The 21,033-nt window shown below is 44.6% G+C and overlaps 1 protein-coding gene across 5 annotated transcripts; it reads left to right on the top strand.

The window, feature by feature from the left end:
• Nucleotides 1–301: 301 nt before the first annotated feature.
• On the top strand, nucleotides 302–20,964 carry LOC112260977 (kinesin light chain 2-like). Of its 5 annotated transcripts, none has more exons than XM_042328202.1 (16): nucleotides 302–786; nucleotides 953–1,075; nucleotides 2,365–2,613; nucleotides 3,945–4,067; nucleotides 4,340–4,523; nucleotides 6,110–6,326; nucleotides 6,462–6,651; nucleotides 6,777–6,950; nucleotides 7,173–7,272; nucleotides 9,382–9,431; nucleotides 10,371–10,438; nucleotides 10,562–10,670; nucleotides 13,424–13,570; nucleotides 17,044–17,168; nucleotides 17,376–17,433; nucleotides 18,002–20,964. In XM_042328202.1, the coding sequence occupies exons 3-16, from the start codon at nucleotides 2,383–2,385 to the stop codon at nucleotides 18,083–18,085; spliced, it is 1,860 nt and encodes a 619-aa protein (XP_042184136.1). In that variant the 5' UTR covers nucleotides 302–786; nucleotides 953–1,075; nucleotides 2,365–2,382; the 3' UTR covers nucleotides 18,086–20,964. The 5 variants fall into 5 exon arrangements, with proteins under 5 accessions (XP_042184136.1, XP_042184137.1, XP_042184138.1 ...); XM_042328203.1 differs by having other exon boundaries at nucleotides 953–1,104; XM_042328204.1 differs by lacking the exon at nucleotides 953–1,075 and having other exon boundaries at nucleotides 302–426.
• The last annotated feature ends 69 nt before the right edge of the window (nucleotides 20,965–21,033 follow it).

The following is a 21,033-nucleotide window of genomic DNA, read 5'->3' as shown; positions in this document are numbered from 1 at the left end:
AATGTTGTCGTTTTTACTCCATACATTTTCCCTGACACCCAAAAGTACTCGTTACATTTTGAAGGCTTAGCGGGACAGTAAAATGGTCCAATTCACACACTTATCAAGAGAACATCCCTGGTCATCTACTGCCTCTGATCTGGCCGACTCACAAAACACACATGCTTCGTTTGTAAATTCTGTCTGAGTGTTGGAGTGTGCCTATCAGTACATTTTAAAAACATGAAAATCGCGCCATCTACATAGCCTAATATATGTGTACATTAGAATGAAGAAAGGGAACACCTCCTGCCTCGACACCGTGCCCCTTCCCCGGGGGGGGGGTGATGTCATAACGCCAGGGCTGAGGCTGTGGATTGTGGGAGAATTCGGACAACAGCCATTTTCGGGTAGCGACTGTCATCCTTGGAACACACTTCTCAAACTGTGAGAGAACGTACCAGTCCCGCACTATCTTTAAAACAAATTCTGAGGATGGATAGAACGATGCCGACTCACGGCAAATAGTGTTCCTGTTTTTAGAGCGCTGTTCCGGTTCAAGTTACGGAAGACGAGAACATTGACTAGGCTAATTCGTGGCAGGCTCGAATTCATTAGCTAGCCAGCCAGCCATGCTAGCATAATTGGTTACAATGTATTGCTTGGAATTTGCTCGCTTTTAGACGGCAGCGACGTTATACAACGGGATTAAAGCCAGTGGTGTGTCGTGGGTTTATTTTTATAGTGCAGCAGACCGAGTAACGTGTCATCAGGATTTAACCGGCGGGTGGACTGGGGAGAGAGAAGGTAAATAGATGTTTATCGTGGTGCACAGACCCACTTTTGTTAAGTTACCTGACTACATTTAACAATTTGCTTAGCTGTAGAAAACGTATCATTTTAAAAATCGGTGATATTATACCGTCAATCTTTATGTAAACGCAGGTTAATATCGGTACCGTTATCTTTTCAGCCTTGCGGTTCAGGAGCGTAGCCCACTCTTACAAAGTGGAGCATCACAACAGTCCGTGGTGCTTTGTTTGAGCTCGAGGTTACCGGCTCTTGTCTTGGGGGAAATAGAACCGTTTCGATTAAGGTAACGTGTGGATTGAGAGTCATTACGAGGTTTGTCAGTGTATTTTTAACAGTATATGAATTGTATTGGCTTATATTCTTACGTCCAATCGAGAGAGTTAGGCTACAAAATCATACCTGTGCTCCTCTCCCAGACCAGGCTCGTCATATCACCAACGTTATACTATGTTGCCAATCGAGCTCTTCTTGGTTCGCTACGTTGTTTCGACGAGTCATCGCTTATTTTAAGTGTTGGGGAAATTGTCACGACCGCATCCATTGCAGAAAGCCCTTGCAGAAGCATATTTTGTTCTGGGCCTCAAACCTGCCTCTATGCTTACAAACATGTCGGAGTGTTTTTTTTTTATAGGACACGAGCCTGCGTGTGACATTAAGGCCTATCATTCTTTGTATGATAAAGGCCAAGATCTTATAATAGATTAGGTCTCTCAAAATACTGAATGTATTTTATTTCCTTGTAATGCTCTGCTCTGTCGATCTCCTTAATTCATCCTCTGACTCACATTTCTTGTCATCCCGTGAGAGGGGCGATTCCGAAAGTGTGTTGGTCCATATACTAGGCTACTATTGACAGTAAGATGGATCGACAACAAGCGTTGCAAATTTGTCAAACGTTCCATACAGCGTTTGAGAGATTTGTTAGTTGTGGCAATCGGATGGGAAATTACGGGATCGCTCATATTGGTGCATTGCAGTCAATGGATTGTGCGGGTGGGGAAGGGAGGAGGGAGGTGATTGTGTGGGCGAGGGCCTCTTGGCGACGCGAGAGGAGAACAGGTGCGCGTCTACAGCAGAGGAGTGGAGGAGAAATCGCGGAGTCGCGCATTTCTGCTCGGTCCAGCTATAAATCTGCGACGATGCCTGTCTTTAACTTCCATGAGTCCATTTAGTCAATTCTCTTCTCTCGCGAGTCGCGATATAGATTGACTATAAAGGTAGTGCCACGCAAACTATGTATCGAATAGCTTTGTAACTGAAATGCTCACAGCTCATTAATTGATTTATTCAAGCTCAAAAGATTCGAGCCCCATTGGAACAGAGGCAGAGGGCCCAGAGGAGTGAGCTGTGGCATGGTTGGTTGTTGGCAACAGACTGAACAGTTGTGTAAACATAATCTCTTGGAGGGATTTTGTTCCTCTAATGCTCATCCTTGAAATAATCTCATAATCGGACATAATTTTTTTCTGAGTCTTGTAAATATGATTAGATGGCTCGTCCTCTAACTAGCCTTGATTCTAAGAGCTTCGAACAAGAATATGCTAACTCAAAACTAATCTCTCTCCCCTCCAGTGTGTGTGAACTCAGGTTATGTCCACCATGGTGTACCCACACAGCGAGGAGGCCCTGGAGCGCCTGACCCAGGATGAGATCGTGCTCAACACAAAGACTGTGATGCAGGGCCTGGAGACACTCAGAGGGGAGCATGCCCAGCTCCTCACGTCCCTGCTGGACTGCACCCAGCCACCTGCTGCCCAAGAGAAGTCAGGCCTGCTGCGGAAGAGCCTGGAGGCCATAGATTTAGGCCTGGGAGAGGCACAGGTAGGAGAGAGATGTGGGGGAAAGAAGGGGTTGAGGGATTCAGTGAGGGGGGGGGGAGAAGAGAGACAGGAGAGATGGGTTGAGTGGAAGATGCTTACTACTCTGGTTTAGAGGTACAGGATGATGATGATGCAATGATGACAAATCATGAGTGAAGGGGGGAAAGATGATTCTGGTCCTCGACGACGACGTGGTACATTGTGTGACTAAGACTCAACAAGAGGATTTATTTAGAATAATGTCTCTTGTAGAAAGAGCGGACGTTGAATTATAGAGAATAGGGGAGTTGTTCTTCCTGTAGGAAGGTGCCAGTGGGAATCTGCCTTAGACACTGATGGACTGATATAACATGAAATGGGTAAAAGAACATCCCAAAAGACATTCAAAGCTTTCCCTCTGACTCAACTCCCTCCTTCACCTCCCCACCCTATTTTGAATAGAGTAGAATAGAACAATATATTATTGTCATCCAAAAGAGGACGTTATTTGCACTGGTCTCAGAATAGGTTACAACAAGCAGTCAGTCATGGGAGGTAGCCTAGCGGTTAGATCGTTGGGCTAGTAACCGGAAGGTTGCTCTTCGATTGCCCGAGCCGACAAGGTGTGCTCTTGAGCAAGGCACTTACCCTAATCGCTCCAGAGTCTCCGTTGATAATAGGATATGCAACAAAAAACCCATTTCCAATTAAACCATGTATTAAAACACACGTGTACATGTGTAAAATAGAACAGAAAAAACACCCACTAAATTAATAATATTATACACACGCGACCCCCCTTTGAAACCAAAACATTATCAAAGCTTTCCTGTATTATTTGAATCCACCCCCCCCCTATTTGCCAGGGTGTCATTTAAAATGAGTTAGCTCCTAATTGACCTGCCTAGATAAATACAGATGAAATAGATCAAACAAAGTCCCTCTCTTCAGGTGATCATCACCCCAAGGCTAGCCGCTTACTCTTTAGAAACGGAAACATTCTCAAAGCTTTCTCTGTTCCTTCAATTAACCCTCTTGAATCCATTTCTGTGGCCTTGCGGAAATCTAATTAGCATAATATAGTTCCCCATAAATATCTGTCTAAGCTAGAGATCTTCTTTTTTTTCCCGTGGCCTGCGTCTCAATCGCCAATATCGGCCTTCCGCATCTGCGGTGAAAGGTGGCAGAGCGACAGCGGTGTTTGGCAGACCATGAGACGTCTGTATGACTATATGTTTTGGGGGATACCTAAATGGGTCCTTATAAGGATTCCATAACTTAGTAGAACCCCCCCCCGGCTTAGACTCTAGAGGGTTAACCCCTCCTTCCATCCCTCCCCCTCTCTCTCCCCAGGTGATCATTGCCCTGTCGGGTCACCTGAGTGCTGTGGAGTCAGAGAAACAGAAGCTAAGAGCCCAGGTCAGACGACTGTGTCAGGAGAACCAGTGGTTAAGAGATGAGCTAGCAGGAACACAGGTACGTGTACAGCATATCACTACATACTGCTTGCACTGGTAGTTCACTCTAATATCAATGGTTTTCAGATGTTTCTAGACCCAAAGTGATTAAAGCGTTATGAGTCCATGTCCCAACGTACACCGTCGATGATGTGGGCTCATCTCGTCAATTTAGATTTTGGAGTATGCTATCATTTTATACCCTTCCAAAGCAAAACATTTGTCGAGCTTCACCTCCCTCACACTCATATCCCCTCTTCTTCCCCTCTTCTCCCCCTCTTCTCCCCCCAGCACAAGCTGCAGCGTAGTGAGCAGAGTGTTGCCCAGCTGGAGGAAGAGAAGAAGCACCTGGAGTTCATGAACAAGATCAAGAAGTTTGACGACGACGTGTCCCAGTCTGAGGAGAAGGCTGCAGGGGAGACGTCTAAAGACAGCCTGGACGACCTGTTCCCCAACGATGACGACCAGGGACAGGGTATGATGATAATTGACTGTTTTGATTGATTAATTGATAAAGAAGAGGACCATATAGGGGAATCCCACAAGTCTAAATGATTAACATCATTTAAAAAAAATCTAAATATGTTTACTATGTGTCCAACCCAGAGACTGTAATCAACACCCGCAGAGAGCAATAGAGAACCCAAACCTGTGTCCTCATCAGCTGTAGCAGAGCACTAACTTTGATGTCACAGGGTTTCATTCCCAAATGCCTATAGACATATTGAGTAATGTTTCCCCTCCCTTCTCTGCTGTGTTTCCCCTCCCTTCTCTGCTGTGTTTCCCCTCCCTTCTCTGCTGTGTTTCCCCTCCCTTCTCTGCTGTGTTTCCCCTCCCTTCTCTGCTGTGTTTCCCCTCCCTTCTCTGCTGTGTTTCCCCTCCCTTCTCTGCTGTGTTTCCCCTCCCTTCTCTGCTGTGTTTCCCCTCCCTTCTCTGCTGTGTTTCCCCTCCCTTCTCTGCTGTGTTTCCCCTCCCTTCTCTGCTGTGTTTCCCCTCCCTTCTCTGCTGTGTTTCCCCTCCCTTCTCTGCTGTGTTTCCCCTCCCTTCTCCGCTGTGTTTCCCCTCCCTTCTCCGCTGTGTTTCCCCTCCCTTCTCCGCTGTGTTTCCCCTCCCTTCTCCGCTGTGTTTCCCCTCCCTTCTCCGCTGTGTTTCCCCTCCCTTCTCCGCTGTGTTTCCCCTCCCTTCTCCGCTGTGTTTCCCCTCCCTTCTCCGCTGTGTTTCCCCTCCCTTCTCCGCTGTGTTTCCCCTCCCTTCTCCGCTGTGTTTCCCCTCCCTTCTCCGCTGTGTTTCCCCTCCCTTCTCCGCTGTGTTTCCCCTCCCTTCTCCGCTGTGTTTCCCCTCCCTTCTCCGCTGTGTTTCCCCTCCCTTCTCCGCTGTGTTTCCCCTCCCTTCTCCGCTGTGTTTCCTCTCCCTTCTCTGCTGTGTTTCCCCTCCCTTCTCTGCTGTGTTTCCCCTCCCTTCTCCGCTGTGTTTCCCCTCCCTTCTCTGCTGTGTTTCCCCTCCCTTCTCCGCTGTGTTTCCCCTCCCTTCTCCGCTGTGTTTCCCCTCCCTTCTCCGCTGTGTTTCCCCTCCCTTCTCCGCTGTGTTTCCCCTCCCTTCTCCGCTGTGTTTCCCCTCCCTTCTCCGCTGTGTTTCCCCTCCCTTCTCCGCTGTGTTTCCCCTCCCTTCTCCGCTGTGTTTCCCCTCCCTTCTCCGCTGTGTTTCCCCTCCCTTCTCCGCTGTGTTTCCCCTCCCTTCTCCGCTGTGTTTCCCCTCCCTTCTCCGCTGTGTTTCCCCTCCCTTCTCCGCTGTGTTTCCCCTCCCTTCTCCGCTGTGTTTCCCCTCCCTTCTCCGCTGTGTTTCTCCCTTCTCCGCTGTGTTTCCCCTCCCTTCTCCGCTGTGTTTCCCCTCCCTTCTCCGCTGTGTTTCCCCTCCCTTCTCCGCTGTGTTTCCCCTCCCTTCTCTGCTGTGTTTCCCCTCCCTTCTCTGCTGTGTTTCCCCTCCCTTCTCCGCTGTGTTTCCCCTCCCTTCTCCGCTGTGTTTCCCCTCCCTTCTCCGCTGTGTTTCCCCTCCCTTCTCCAGCCCAGCCCAGCGGAGAGGTGGCGGCCCAGCAGGGTGGCTATGAGATCCCGGCCCGCCTGAGGACTCTCCACAACCTGGTGATCCAGTACGCCTCCCAGGGGAGGTACGAGGTGGCCGTGCCCCTCTGCAAACAGGCCCTGGAGGACCTGGAGAAGACCTCCGGACACGACCACCCTGACGTGGCCACCATGCTCAACATCCTGGCCCTGGTCTACAGGTGTGTGTGTAGGATGGATGGATGTGTGGATAGTTTTAGATACACTTGCTCAGATGAATAGCTGGCTTGAAGACTTAATGATTAACTACAGGTAGCACATGTATTCATCTTCTAACATGAGATGTTTTGTTCCAGGGACCAGAACAAGTACAAAGAGGCAGCCCACCTGCTGAACGATGCCCTGGCCATCAGAGAGAAGACCCTGGGGAAGGACCACCCTGCGGTAGCCGCCACTCTCAACAACCTGGCTGTGCTCTACGGGAAGAGGGGCAAGTACAAGGAGGCTGAGCCCCTCTGTAAGAGAGCCCTGGAGATTAGAGAGAAGGTATGGATCATTACAGAGTTCTTCCTGGTCAGATAAATTCATAGCCCATGATAACTCACAAGTGAAAGTATATGTATGACTTGTCGTTTCCTGTAGGTAAAGTATTTAAATGGTTATGTGTTCAGGTCCTGGGGAAGTACCACCCTGACGTGGCCAAGCAGCTGAACAACCTGGCCCTGCTGTGTCAGAACCAGGGAAAGTATGAGGAGGTGGAGTATTACTACAGACAAGCCCTGGAGATCTACCAGTCCAAACTGGGGGCTGACGACCCCAACGTAGCCAAGACCAAGAACAACCTGGTGAGGAGGGAGGGAGGGAGAAGGGTTCTAGACATTGTAGTAGAGGGTTGACGAGCTATATTTTCAGTAATGAATTACCCCTGAGAGATTTAATCAAGTTTATTCAAATTGAACAGACTGATGTTTTTTTTTTTGCGATCTTGGTATTGTTACATTTATTGGCTTGTGTATTGAGTTGTATTTTCACATCAAACCATTTGAGGTTTCATCTCATCTCTCTAGGCTACATGCTACCTCAAACAGGGGAAGTTCAAGGATGCTGAGTCCCTGTACAAAGAGATCCTAACCAGAGCACATGAGAAGGAGTTTGGATCAGTCAACAGTGAGTCTCCTACGACCAGCAGTCCTACAGTGGACATTAACACAACACTCACTGACAAGCTAGGGCTGCATCCTAAATTCCCAACCTGGCCCCAGCTAATCATGGCCTCATTCCTAATGGGCATACATCACTCCTCACCTCTCCACCTGATAGATGATGTGTGGTGAACATTCTGGCACAAAATGGTTGCCATGCATCACCCAGGTGGGTACTACACATTGCTGGTGGATGAGGTGAGTTTCCCCCTACTATGTAAAGCTTTTTGAGTACCTCGATAGAAAAGCACTATATAAATCCAATCAATTATTATTCATTAAATGGCACCCTATTCCCTATGTAATGCACTACTTTTGACCAGAGCCCTGTGGGAATAGGGTGCAATTTGGAATGCACCCTACTACTACATTTACCACCAGACCAACGACCTCCATCAACTCTTCATGTAGCATTAGAAGATGTGTGAATCAACAGTATGTCCATTCTGGCCGGGACTACCCTGTAAACCCTGTGGTCATTGGCTGACCATGCGTGGTCGTGTCCTGGCCAATCAGTTCAGGGTTAATGCAGGCTATCTGTCGTGTGTAAAGCATGTTAATGCAGCACTGCCTTGAAGCCAATCAAACCCTTAAACACTGTCACGCTCAGTAGAGCACAGTACATGGGTCTGGCATGGGACACTTTGTGTTCCCACACACACTGTAGGTTTCACGGAGTTAGCGTTGAGGTGGAATAATCTTTAATGATATGCCATAAATTAATCCATTTTGGTTTTAAATACAAATACCTTTTATTTGTCGTGTGAGGGAGCATAAGTTATACCAAACGTATACGGTTCATAACATATGGTATACGGTTCATAAGGTACGGTATATGTGTGGTATACAGTTCATAACATGTTGTATACGGTTCATAACATATGGTATACGGTTCATAAGGTATGGTATATGTGTGGTATACAGTTCATAACGTATGGTATATGTGTGGTACACAGTTCATAACATGTTGTATACGGTTCACAACATATGGTATACAGTTCATAACATATAGTTTAAGGTTCATAACATATGTTATATGTGTGGTATCCTGTTCATAACGTATGGTATAAGTGTGGTATACGGTTCATAACTTGCTATACGGTTCATTACGTATGGTATATGTGTGGTATACGGTTCATAACATATGGTATACGTGTGGTATACGGTTCATAACGCGCGGTATACGCTTCATAACGCGCGGTATACGCTTCATAACGCGCGGTATACGCTTCATAACGCGCGGTATACGCTTCATAACGCGCGGTATACGCTTCATAACGCGCGGTATACGGTTCATAACGCGTGGTATACGGTTCATAACGTATGGTATACGGTTCATAATGTATGGTAAACGTATGGTATACGGTTCATAACGTGTGGTATACGGTTCATAACGTATGGTATACGGTTCATAATGTATGGTAAACGTATGGTATACGGTTCATAATGTATGGTAAACGTATGGTATACGGTTCATAACGCGTGGTATACGGTTCATAACGTATGGTATACGGTTCATAATGTATGGTAAACGTATGGTATACGGTTCATAACGCGTGGTATACGGTTCATAACGCGTGGTATACGGTTCATAACGCGTGGTATACGGTTCATAACGCGTGGTATAAGGTTCATAACGCGTGGTATACGGTTCATAATGTATGGTAAACGTATGGTATACGGTTCATAATGTATGGTATACGGTTCATAATGTATGGTAAACGTATGGTATACGGTTCATAACGCGTGGTATACGGTTCATAACGCGTGGTATACGGTTCATAACGCGTGGTATACGGTTCATAACGCGTGGTATACGGTTCATAACGCGTGGTATAAGGTTCATAATGTATGGTAAACGTATGGTATACGGTTCATAACGCGTGGTATACGGTTCATAACGCGTGGTATACGGTTCATAACGCGTGGTATACGGTTCATAATGTATGGTAAACGTATGGTATACGGTTCATAACGTATGGTATATGGTTCTGGTCCGTGACACACAATATATGAATATACAAATAAAACTATGCCACTCATCCCTTCTTCTCTTCATCCTCTTCTCTTGCAGATGACAACAAGCCAATCTGGATGCATGCGGAGGAGAGAGAGGAGAGCAAGGTGGCTGCAGTATGACTGATCTGAACCATGGTCCTTCTGTATACCTGTTAATGGCAGCTTATGAACTCTGATGGATGGGTAGACCAATAGGACTGAGATAAAGACGGAGAATATTCATGTATTAATAATTGAGGCTTCATAATAAGGTCATAATTCATGTCTACTGCTGCTAACTGCCCCTCTATTCTCCCGGCCTTTCCCCTCTCAAATCAAATTTATTTATATAGCCCTTCGTACATCAGCTGATATCTCAAAGTGCTGTACAGAAACCCAGCCTAAAACCCCAAACAGCAAGCAATGCAGGTGTAGAAGCACGGTGGCTAGGAAAAACTCCCTAGAAAGGCCAAAACCTAGGAAGAAACCTAGAGAGGAACCAGGCTATGTGGGGTGGCCAGTCCTCTTCTGGCTGTGCCGGGTGGAGATTATAACAGAACATGGCCAAGATGTTCAAATGTTCATAAATGACCAGCATGGTCGAATAATAATAAGGCAGAACAGTTGAACTGGAGCAGCAGCACAGTCAGGTGGAAGTTGAAACTGGAGCAGCAGCATGGCCAGGTGGACTGGGGACAGCAAGGAGTCATCATGTCAGGTAGTCCTGGGGCATGGTCCTAGGGCTCAGGTCAGTTGAAACTGGAACAGCAGCATGGCCAGGTGGACTGGGGACAGCAAGGAGTCATCATGTCAGGTAGTCCTGGAGCTCAGGTCCTAGGGCTCAGGTCCTCCGAGAGAGAGAAAGAAAGAGAGAAGGAGAGAATTAGAGAACGCACACTTAGATTCACACAGGACACCGAATAGGACAGGAGAAGTACTCCAGATATAACAAACTGACCCCAGCCCCCGACACATAAACTACTGCAGCATAAATACTGGAGGCTGAGACTTCCCCTCTCTCTTATCTCTTTCTCTATTTCTCTCTTGCCCCCCACTCTCTCTCAGGGGAAGAGGAAGGAAGCTAGTCCCTGTGTAGAGTATGGGAGCTGGTACAAGGCCTGCAAAGTTGACAGGTGAGACTTAGTATTAAACTTAATTTGAATGGGAGATAAATACACAGAACTCAGTGTTTTAAATTATATTAACATTGTGGTTTAATGATGACATGATGTTGACATGTACCTCATTCCTGTCAGTCCTACTGTCAATACCACCCTGAAGAGCCTGGGGGCGCTGTACCGCAGACAGGGTAAATTACAGGCAGCTGAGACACTGGAGGAGTGTTCTACCAAGACACGCAAGCAGGTACTGGTAATACGCTGTCAGGTACTGGTAATACGCTATCAGGTACTGGTAATGCGCTATCAGGCACTGGTAATGCGCTATCAGGCACTGGTAATGCGCTATCAGGTACACTGCTATCAGGTACTGGTAATGCGCTATCAGGCACTGGTAATGCGCTATCAGGCACTGGTAATGCGCTATCAGGCACTGGTAATGCGCTATCAGGCACTGGTAATGCGCTATCAGGCACTGGTAATGCGCTACCAGGTACTGGTAATGCGCTACCAGGTACTGGTAATGCGCTACCAGGTACTGGTAATGCGCTACCAGGTACTGGTAATGCGCTACCAGGTACTGGTAATGCGCTACCAGGTACTGGTAATGCGCTACCAGGTACTGGTAATGCGCTACCAGGTACTGGGAATACAGTATTAGTGATACATTATCAGTTACTAGCAATTCATTGTCAGGTACACAGTTGGGTACTAGTCATGCGCAATTGGGTACTCGTAATGTGCGATCGGGTACTCGAAATGCGCGATCGAGTACTAGTAATGCGCGATCGGGTACTCGTAATGCGCGATCGGGTACTCGTAATGCGCGATCGGGTACTCGTAATGCGCGATCGGGTACTCGTAATGTGCGATCGGGTACTCGTAATGCGCGATTGGTTACTTGGAATACGCTATCACTATCAGCTACTAGGAATACACTATCAGGTACTAGTAATTCACTGTCACTATTAGGTGCTAGTAATTCACTGTCACTATTAGGTGCTAGTAATTCACTGTCACTATTAGGTGCAAGTAATTCAGTACCAGGTACTAGTAATACACAATCAGGTACTTGTAATTCACGGTCAGGTACTAGTAATATGCTATCACTATCAGGTACTAGGAATACGCAATCAGGTACTAGGAATACGCAATCAGGTACTAGGAATATGCAATCAGGTACTAGGAATACGCTATCAGGTACTAGGAATACGCTATCAGGTACTAGGAATACGCTATCAGGTACTAGGAATACGCTATCAGGTACTAGGAATACGCTATCAGGTACTAGGAATACGCTATCAGGTACTAGGAATTCACAGTAACTATTAGGTGCAAGTAATTCAATGTCATTATTAAGTACTAGTAAATCATTATCCAGGACTTGTAATTCACTGTCAATATCAGTTACTTGTAATACGCTATCACTATCAGGTACTAGTACTTACGCGATCAGGTACTAGTACTTATGCGATCAGGTACTAGTACTTACGCGATCAGGTACTAGTACTTACGCGATCAGGTACTAGTACTACGCGATCAGGTACTAGTACTACGCGATCAGGTACTAGTACTACGCGATCAGGTACTAGTACTACACTATCCAGGACTTGTAATTCACTGTCAATATCAGTTACTAGTAATACGCTATCAATATTGGGTACTAGTACTACACGATCAGGTACTAGTACTTACACGATCAGGTACTAGTACTTACACGATCAGGCACTACACAATCCAGGACTTGTAATTCACTGTCACTATCAGTTACTAGAACTACACGATCAAGTACTAGAACTACACTATCCTGGACTTGTAATTCACTGTCAATATCAGTTACTTGTAATACGCTATCACTATCGGGTACTAGTACTTACACGATCAGGTACTAGCACTTACACGATCAGGTACTAGCACTTACACGATCAGGTACTAGTACGTACGCGATCAGGTACTAGTACGTACGCGATCAGGTACTAGTACTTACACGATCAGGTACTAGTACTTACGCGATCAGGTACTAGTACTTACGCGATCAGGTACTAGTACTTACGCGATCAGGTACTAGTACTTACGCGATCAGGTACTAGTACTTACGCGATCAGGTACTAGTACTTACGCGATCAGGTACTAGTACTTACGCGATCAGGTACTAGTACTATGCGATCAGGTACTAGTACTACGCGATCCAGGACTTGTAATTCACTGTCAATATCAGTTACTAGTAATACACTATCAATATCGGGTACTAGTACTACACGATCAGGTACTAGTACTTACACGATCAGGTACTAGTACTTACACGATCAGGTACTAGTACTTACACGATCAGGCACTACACAATCCAGGACTTGTAATTCACTGTAACTATCAGTTACTAGAACTACACTATCAGGTACTAGAACTACACTATCAGGTACTAGCACTACACTATCAGGTGCTAGTAATTCACTGTCACTATCAGGTACTAGTAATTCACTGTCACTAGTAATTCACTGTCACTATCAGGTACTAGTAATTCACTGTCACTAGTAATAGTACCTGATAGTGACAGTGAATTACTAGTACCTGATAGTGATAGTGAATGATTAGTACCTGATAGTGACAGTGAAATCATTCACTATCAGGCACTAGTGATACGCTGTCAGGTAGCAGTGATACGCTGTCAGGTAGCAGCGATGCGCTGTCAGGTAGCAGCGATGCGCTGTCAGGTAGCAGTGATGCGCTGTCAGGTAGCAGTGATGCGCTGTCAGGTAGCAGTGATGCGCTGTCAGGTAGCAGTGATGCGCTGTCACTATCAGTTACTGCACATTCAGTCAAAGGTTTTACTATGCAATCATTCAAAAAAGCAGGTCCTACACAATCACTGAAAAAGAAGGTACAAGCACTGAGACACTGGCAGTGCAATTATCAAAGGCTGTAGTCTAGAGTCTTGAAGCTCTCACACACTCTGTTTCAACCCTGCTGACATTTAGGATTCATTATCATGTTCTCCCCCAGGGTATAGATGCCATTAACCAGAGTAAGGTGGTGGAGCTCCTGAAGGATGGGGCCCCAGGAGGGGGTGAGCGACGGCAGAGCCGGGAGGGTCTCAACGGGCCCCAGCGAGGGGACTGTGAGGGGGACGACGGAGCAGAGTGGAACGGGGTACGAACCTCCTTTGTCTTATTATTGTTGAAAGATGAAGCATTCGTAAGTGTGAACATACAGTCAAATTTGGGATGGGCTATATATCGAATGAATTCCAATACATGTTGTTAGCAAGAATCAATGTTTTATGGTCTTGTCTCCTTCGCTCCTTCTGTGCTGTGTGTACTGTGCACCTTCCCACTCACACACAGACACCAAGCCCCTCCCCTACCACTCACAACAAAGAAACTAAATATCACCTTATTTCTCTCTGACAACAAGCAGTTTAAATTTGCAATTTGATTTCAACAACTAAACAAAATGAACAGGTTATGTTGTTCAAACAGTTGGAGACGGACTGGAGGGTGTATTCATAACAGCTCAACTGTTCTACCTTATTAGCAAGCAAATAGATCCAAGTTGGCCAGACTTTAAATATAAAGAATAGCTGGCTACTTACTAGCCATGGGCTTGTGCTTGAGAGGCTGTTAATGAGACCTGTGTTCATGTTCTATAATACCTGCTACCAGAAGATGGTCATTATTAGTGGATTTGCATGGTTCTGGTTACATTTGTAAGAAAAGGGGCATTTTCGTAGACTTGAATGCTTGATCAGTGATTATTTCAAAACAGCAGGTTAAAATAATGTAATTATTAGTGGGTCTTAAGGTTGAAGGCTTTTATTTAGCCTAGGTATAGTTTTACAATTCATAAAATTATTCAAAACTGTTTGAAATGCAGTGTATATACCTATAATTGTGCAGCAAATTGATTTAGAGAAAAAAAACAATTGAGATATATATTGTGAATAGCCCGTAAGTTTGAAGAAATTAAGTGTTTTGACACTAATGCCTATGTAGCTTAAATCTAGTGTGATGATTGTTGTGCCTGATAAAAACATTGATATACAGTACTGTGCAAAAGTTTTAGACAGGTGTGAAAAAATGCTCTGAAGTAAGAATGCTTTAAAAAATAGACATGTTAAAATATTATATATCAAGTAACTAAATACAAAGTTAGTGAACAGGAGAAGAATCTACATCAAATCCATATTTGGTGTGACCACCCTTTGCCTTCTCAACAGCATCAATTCTCATAGGTACACTTGCACAAAGTCCGGGATTTTGTAGGCATATAGTCAGGTGTATGATGAAACAATTATACCAAACAGGTGCTAATGATCATCAATTCAATATGTAGGTTGAAACACAATCATTAACTGAAACAGAAACAACTGTGTAGGAGGAATAAAACTGGGTGAGGAACAACCAAACTCCGCTAACAAGGTGAGGTTGCTGAAGACAGTTTACTGTCAAAAGTCATGCACCATGGCAAGACTGAGCCCAGCAACAAGACACAAGGTATACTGCATCAGCAAGGTCTCTCCCAGGCAGAAATGTCAAGGCAGACATGGATTTCCAGATGTCCAAGCTCTTTGGAAGAAGCACAAAGATACGGGAAACTTTGAGGACAGTAGACGCAGTGATCGGCCAAGGACACTTACTGCAGCAGATGAGACCCATCATGCTTACTTCCCTTCTCAACCGGAAGATGTCCAGCAGTGCCATCAGCTCAGAATGGGCAGAAAAGTGGGACCCTGGTACACCCATCTACTGTCCAGAGAAGTCTGGTCAGAAGTGGCCTTCATGGAAGACGTGCGGCCAAAAAGCCATACCTCCGACATGGAAACAAGGTCAATGACTCAACTATGCACGAAGACACAGGAACTGGGGTGCAGAAAAATGGCAGCAGGTGCTCTGGACTGATGAGTCAACATATTTGGCTGTAGTAGAAGGCAGTTTGTTCGCCGAAGGGCTGGAGAGCAGTACACAAATGAGTGTCTGCAAGCAACAGTGAAACATGGTGGAGGTTCCTTGCAAGTTTGGGCTGCATTTCTGCAAATGGAGTTGGGGATTTGGTCAGAATTAATGGTCCCCTCAATGCTGAGAAGTACAGGCAAATACTTATCCATCATGCAATACCATCAGGGACGCATCTGATCGGCCCCAAATGTATTGTGCAGCATGACAACGACCCCAAACATACAGCGAAAGTCATTATGAACAATCTTCAGCGTTAAGAAGAACAAGGAGTCCTGGAAGTGATGGTATGGCCCCCACAGAGCCCTGATCTCAACATCATCATGTCTGTCTGGGATTACATGAAGAGAGAGAGAAGCAGGCTGCCTAAATCCACAGAATAACTGTGGTTATTTCTCCGAGATGTTTGGGCCAACCTACCTGCCGAGCTCCAAAAATGGTGTGCAAGTGTACCTAGAATAATTGATGCTGTTTGAAGGCAAATGGTGGTCACACCAAATATTGATTTGATGTACACTACCGTTCAAAAGTCTGGGGTGACTTAGAAATGTCCTAGTTTTTGAAAGAAAAGCACCTTTTTTTTGTCCATTTTAAAATATCAAATTGATCAGAAATACAGTAGACATTGTTAATGTTGTAAATGACTATTGTAGCTGGAAATGGCTTATTTCTTTTTATGGAATATCTACGTAGGTGTACAGAGGCCCATTAAAAACAGACGCCTTCATTAAATAGTACCCGCAGAGGCTACTCTGGGATGCTGGCCTTCTAGCAAGATGGGCAAAAGAACACAGACACTGGACAGAGATACTCTGCCTAGAAGGACAGCATTCCGGAGTCGCCTCTTCACCTTTTGACGTGAACACTGGTGTTTTGTGGGTACTATTTAATGAAGCTGCCAGTTGAGGACATGTGAGGCGTCTGTTTCTCAAACGGGACACTAATGTACTTGACCTCTTGCTCAGTTGTGCACCGGGGCCTCCCACTCCTCTTTCTATTCTGGTTAGAGACAGTTTGCGCTGTTCTGTGAAGGGAGTAGTATACCGCATCATATGAGATCTTTAGTTTCTTGGCAATTTCTTGCATGGCATAGCCTTAATTTCTCAGAACAAGACTAGACTGATGAGTTTCAGAAGAAAGTTATTTGTTTCTGGCCATTTTGAGCCTGTAATCGAACACACATGCTGATGCTCCAGATACACAACTAGTCTAAAGAAGGCCAGTTGTATTGCTTCTTTAATCAAAACAACAGTTTTCATAACATAATTGCAAAAGGTTTTTCTCATGATCAGTTAGCCTTTTAAAATGATAAACTTGGATTAGCTAACACATTGGACCATTGGAACACAGGAGTGATGGTTGTTGATAATGGGCCTCTGTACGCCTATGTAGATATTCCATAAACAATCTGCCGTTTCCAGCTAATAGTCATTTACAACATTAACAATGTCTACACTGTATTTCTGATCAATTTGATGTTATTTTAATGGACAAAATGTGCTTTTCTTTCAACAACATATTTTTGAAAGCATTCTTACTTTACAGCATTTTTTCACACATGCCTTAAACTTTTGCACAGTACTTACTGTAAGTAATAAAACGTTTTTGAAAATAATAAATACATAAAAAATGACATTCTGTTAATATGCAGTGGTTGTCTTGTACTCTCAGGAAGGTAACGGTTCTTTGCGTCGGAGCGGCTCCTTTGGGAAGATCCGTGAAGCGCTGCGTAGGAGCAGTGAGATGCTGGTGAAGAAACTACAGGGCAGTGGCCCCCAGGAGCCCCGCAACCCAGGGTGAGAGAGACTGCGTGTATGTCTGCACCCTAGCCCATCACTGCTCATACTGTGTGAATCAGTTTTGTGTTTGCCTCAGTGGGTTTGTTCTTTATTGGGGAGCCGACAAGGCACTTGAGTTAGTAACCTAATGTTAAAGGAAAACCCAGGCAATAACACTGTTTCTATTGAGGCTAATTGAATCCTTAATGTCTGTCTGTTCTTCAGGATGAAGAGAGCCAGCTCCCTCAACTTCCTCAACAAGAGTGCAGAAGACCCCTCACAGGTACCTGGTGTTAGCCGTCCATCACTGTCACTGAGCTATTAACCTGTTAGTTACTAGCCAAGGACTGCTGTCACTGAGCTATTAACCTGTTAGTTACCAGCCAAGGACTGCTGTCACTGAGCTATTAACCTGTTAGTTACCAGCCAAGGACTGCTGTCACTGAGCTATTAACCTGTTAGTTACCAGCCAAGGACTGCTGTCACTGAGCTCCTGAGATGTACGTCTGAATGAAATGATTTGACTTTCATTAGTGTCAGATTTAGTTAACACTTGTTTGGTGCCTACCCTTTATCAAACATTGTAAGTATTTTCACCTCTAGAGCCTATTTATTGCCTACCTCCCTACTCTTCTACATTTGCACACACTGTACTTCTATTTTTCTTTTCTATTGTGTTATTGACTGTACCTTTATGTGTAACTCTGTTGTTTTTGTCGCACTGCTTTGCTTTATCTTGGCCAGGTCGCAGTTGAAAATAAGAACTTGTTCTCAACTGGCCTACCTGGTTAAATAAAGGTTAAATAAATAAATAAAAACATCCTTTCTATTTTCTCCCTCCCTCTCTCCAGGACACCAACACCGGCCTATCAGAATGCAGAGGACTGAGTGCCAGCAATGTGGACTTGTCAAGACGCAGCTCCCTGATTGGTTAAACAGAGACAGGAGGCGGGACCAGGAGGAGGAAAGCCCAATGAGGAGAGGCAGTTTGCCGCCCAAAGCGATCAAAACACTTCCGATCCAACACTCACATTCAAGACATATTTTCTAAAGAAACAAAGAAACCTGACTTGACGCTTTTAGTGACTCAGACGTCTCTGTGTCTGCTTTACTGTATACTTCGCTGGCATCTATCAAACAAGTAGAGAAAATCCTATTTAAACGGCATGCTGCTTACTAGAAGGTGGAATTTTTGCACTAGACACTCATCATGGTGAGTCTGAGGCATAGCATCATGACAGAATCCATATTGTTATCGCAGTGTGACGAATTTCTATCTTAACCCGCACACTCTCATGCAGACACTCAACCTTAGGTAGGCTAGTTCTATTCTGATTTCTATCTTAGAGAAGTGTAACCGACGTCAGTGTGCCGCTAACGGTTTAGCTTCCTCCACCGTCCCTGTCTCCATCCCTGGCTCAAACCAGTGATCCTCTGTTTTGCAACACACGTGTCCGCCTTCCATGACAACGTGGGAACACGATTGAGCTATACAAAAGGCACCAATTGGTTAGCTCCATCGGCAACATTTCAAGCTAGCTGCGGAGCATTACGGTACATTCCTAACTCTGTTACAGAAGCATCACACTCAGCTCACTAGTGGCATGATTACTGAAAATGCTAACAACCCATTCAATGGAAATCACAGTGAAGAAAGCCATATAAATCATATACGTTTTTAAGACGAGGTATGAACTACAGCTGTTAGAAACTTCAGTGATGTAAAAGACAGATGGTACACAATCTTTTTGGGATGTCAAGTAATTGTATTTAAACATCATCTGGGAGAAAAAAACAGTGCTGACCAGTTTAACCTCTCCTTTTTGCTATCTGAATGGCTATGTATATACAGGTTTAAGTTATTTTCTATTTCTTTCTTTGTATATAGCGCACAGACAGGTTCTTGTTTAAACTGGTTAGAGGTTAGGAGAACCTCTGATTTGGAGACAGACGCTGGAAGAGGACAGTCAGAAAAGTGAAGAGAGAAACGGGGAGAATATCGGCACTTAATGGGTGTCCTAACTTCTAGTCCAATTTTCACTTAGTCTCCCACTGATAGGAAGTGAAATTTTGACAAAATGGAGGTTAGAATTTCCCCCTGAATCTATAGCCTGATCTGGTCAGATATGTTTGCTCTAATCAACTACTGTTCCGTTTGTTGCCTTGTCAGACAACTATGAACATGACAGATGAGAGTTGGCTAAAGGTCAAACATATCAGAGACCAGGTTTGTATTCATTAGGCACTAAATAGAAGAAAACGGACTGAAACAGGGAGGAACTACCTGGATTTTTACAATAAGAAACTCTCGTTTTCATTTTCTGTTGCAAAAAGGTTTTGTACGGTGTGCACTAATGAATGGCGAGACCAGGCTAACTTCGTTCATCTCAGACCTGGGGAATATACTGGAAATGCTGACGTGACAAGCAGTACCAGTGTATCTCAGTCCGTGTGCAGCCTGTTAGCAAGGCGTGGTACAAATGCCTGTTTAACTCCACCACTGAAGTCCCATTTCTCTTACGTGATCTGGTGGTGTTGGTACTGAAAAACACATTATTAGCCTGACTGATGCTGTGGAGGTGAACGTACTCCTATGTTGAGCGTTGGTTTTAGCAAATGCATGGTCACATGTCTACCACAGCACAACGTTTCTCCCCCAGCCAAATATTATTATCTCTACATAGTTGTAATGCCCTCGTATTAGTTAAGATGATACAATACAGTGCATCTGTTTCTGTAAGAGGGAAGCATTAGGCATGCCGTATGTACCGTATCATAGATATCTGTCCTTGGTTGGCCTTTACTGAATAATGAGAGCATGATATGTCCTTATCTTTTTATATACAACAGTGATCCTTTATTATAACTTGATGTTGTTTGGAAAGAATCTGATTGGTTTACAGAAAACATATCTCTGATCTAACCAATGACAGTCCTTCACCAAATGTTCTCATCATTTATGTCTTATTCTTGTCTGTGACTGGCTCCAACCTCGATTGACGATGTGCGGGGTATTGTTGTTGAACTCTGATTGATGATTTGAATGTTAGGTTTTACTTTGATGAGGGGCAGGGAGGGAAGAGGTTGACTGTGTACTGTGTTGTGTTGGCTATTTTAAGTGTCTGGTTTGTGAGTTAGGAGTCCCAAGACTGATACCAAGTGTCTTGGCCAACAGAATGTATATTAGTATATGTCCTAATGAGTTTCACTTCCTGATTGTGTTGCTCAGTGCAATGTAAAGTGGGAATGGGATGGATTTTTTTTATTTTTTACTGGGGAAACAGATGGAACGAAAGCTTAAGTATGTGACAAATACAGGCTAGAAGGGCTGAGGAGGAGAACACTGATGATGAATGATAACGGGGGAAATAGAAATATGAAGTGCTGTTCGGTGAGAAAAGCGAGAGATTCAATGATTGAAATGGAAAGTGGAACATTGGAGAGCGGAATATGGAAAAGTGCATTAAGTATCATTGCAGCAAATAATGTACAGAATTGTCAATCTCTGTCACACTCAACATGTGCAAGCACCCATGTTGTCTAGCTATGTAAAAGTCTGTTGAAACACTGGACTATAGTCTGTAGATCTCTGTAGATGCTGTATTTACACACCAACCTAAACAGTGCTCCTCCTACAAATGTATACCACATGTTCATGTAGAAGTAAGAACACCCTCACCATCTCTGAATCAGTGTGTCACTATGGAAACTAGAATGTAGCTGTGGGGGGGGGGGTCTCATTGTTAGTGGCCAACAACATTGTGTATGTTTTATTAAAGGTTCAATAAAGGAAAAACTCCACTTTTCAAGCTGATCCTGATCTGTTTGTTTCCTCATTCTTTTAACACAACGAAACGGCTTGATTTGAAATGAGTTTTAAATA

This window comes from Oncorhynchus tshawytscha, linkage group LG10 (assembly GCF_018296145.1).
Source record: "Oncorhynchus tshawytscha isolate Ot180627B linkage group LG10, Otsh_v2.0, whole genome shotgun sequence".
Lineage (NCBI taxonomy): Eukaryota > Metazoa > Chordata > Actinopteri > Salmoniformes > Salmonidae > Oncorhynchus > Oncorhynchus tshawytscha.
This window is presented reverse-complemented; position numbering and strand designations above follow the sequence as displayed.

Coding starts and splice junctions, on each gene's coding strand:
- LOC112260977 (XM_042328204.1), top strand. CDS start 2,383: ATGTCCACCATGGTGTACCCACACAGCGAGGAGGCCCTGGAGCGCCTG. Junction 4,524..6,109: donor CGATGACGACCAGGGACAGG/GTATGATGATAA, acceptor TCCCTTCTCCAG/CCCAGCCCAGCGGAGAGGTG. Junction 6,951..7,172: donor CCAAGACCAAGAACAACCTG/GTGAGGAGGGAG, acceptor TCATCTCTCTAG/GCTACATGCTACCTCAAACA.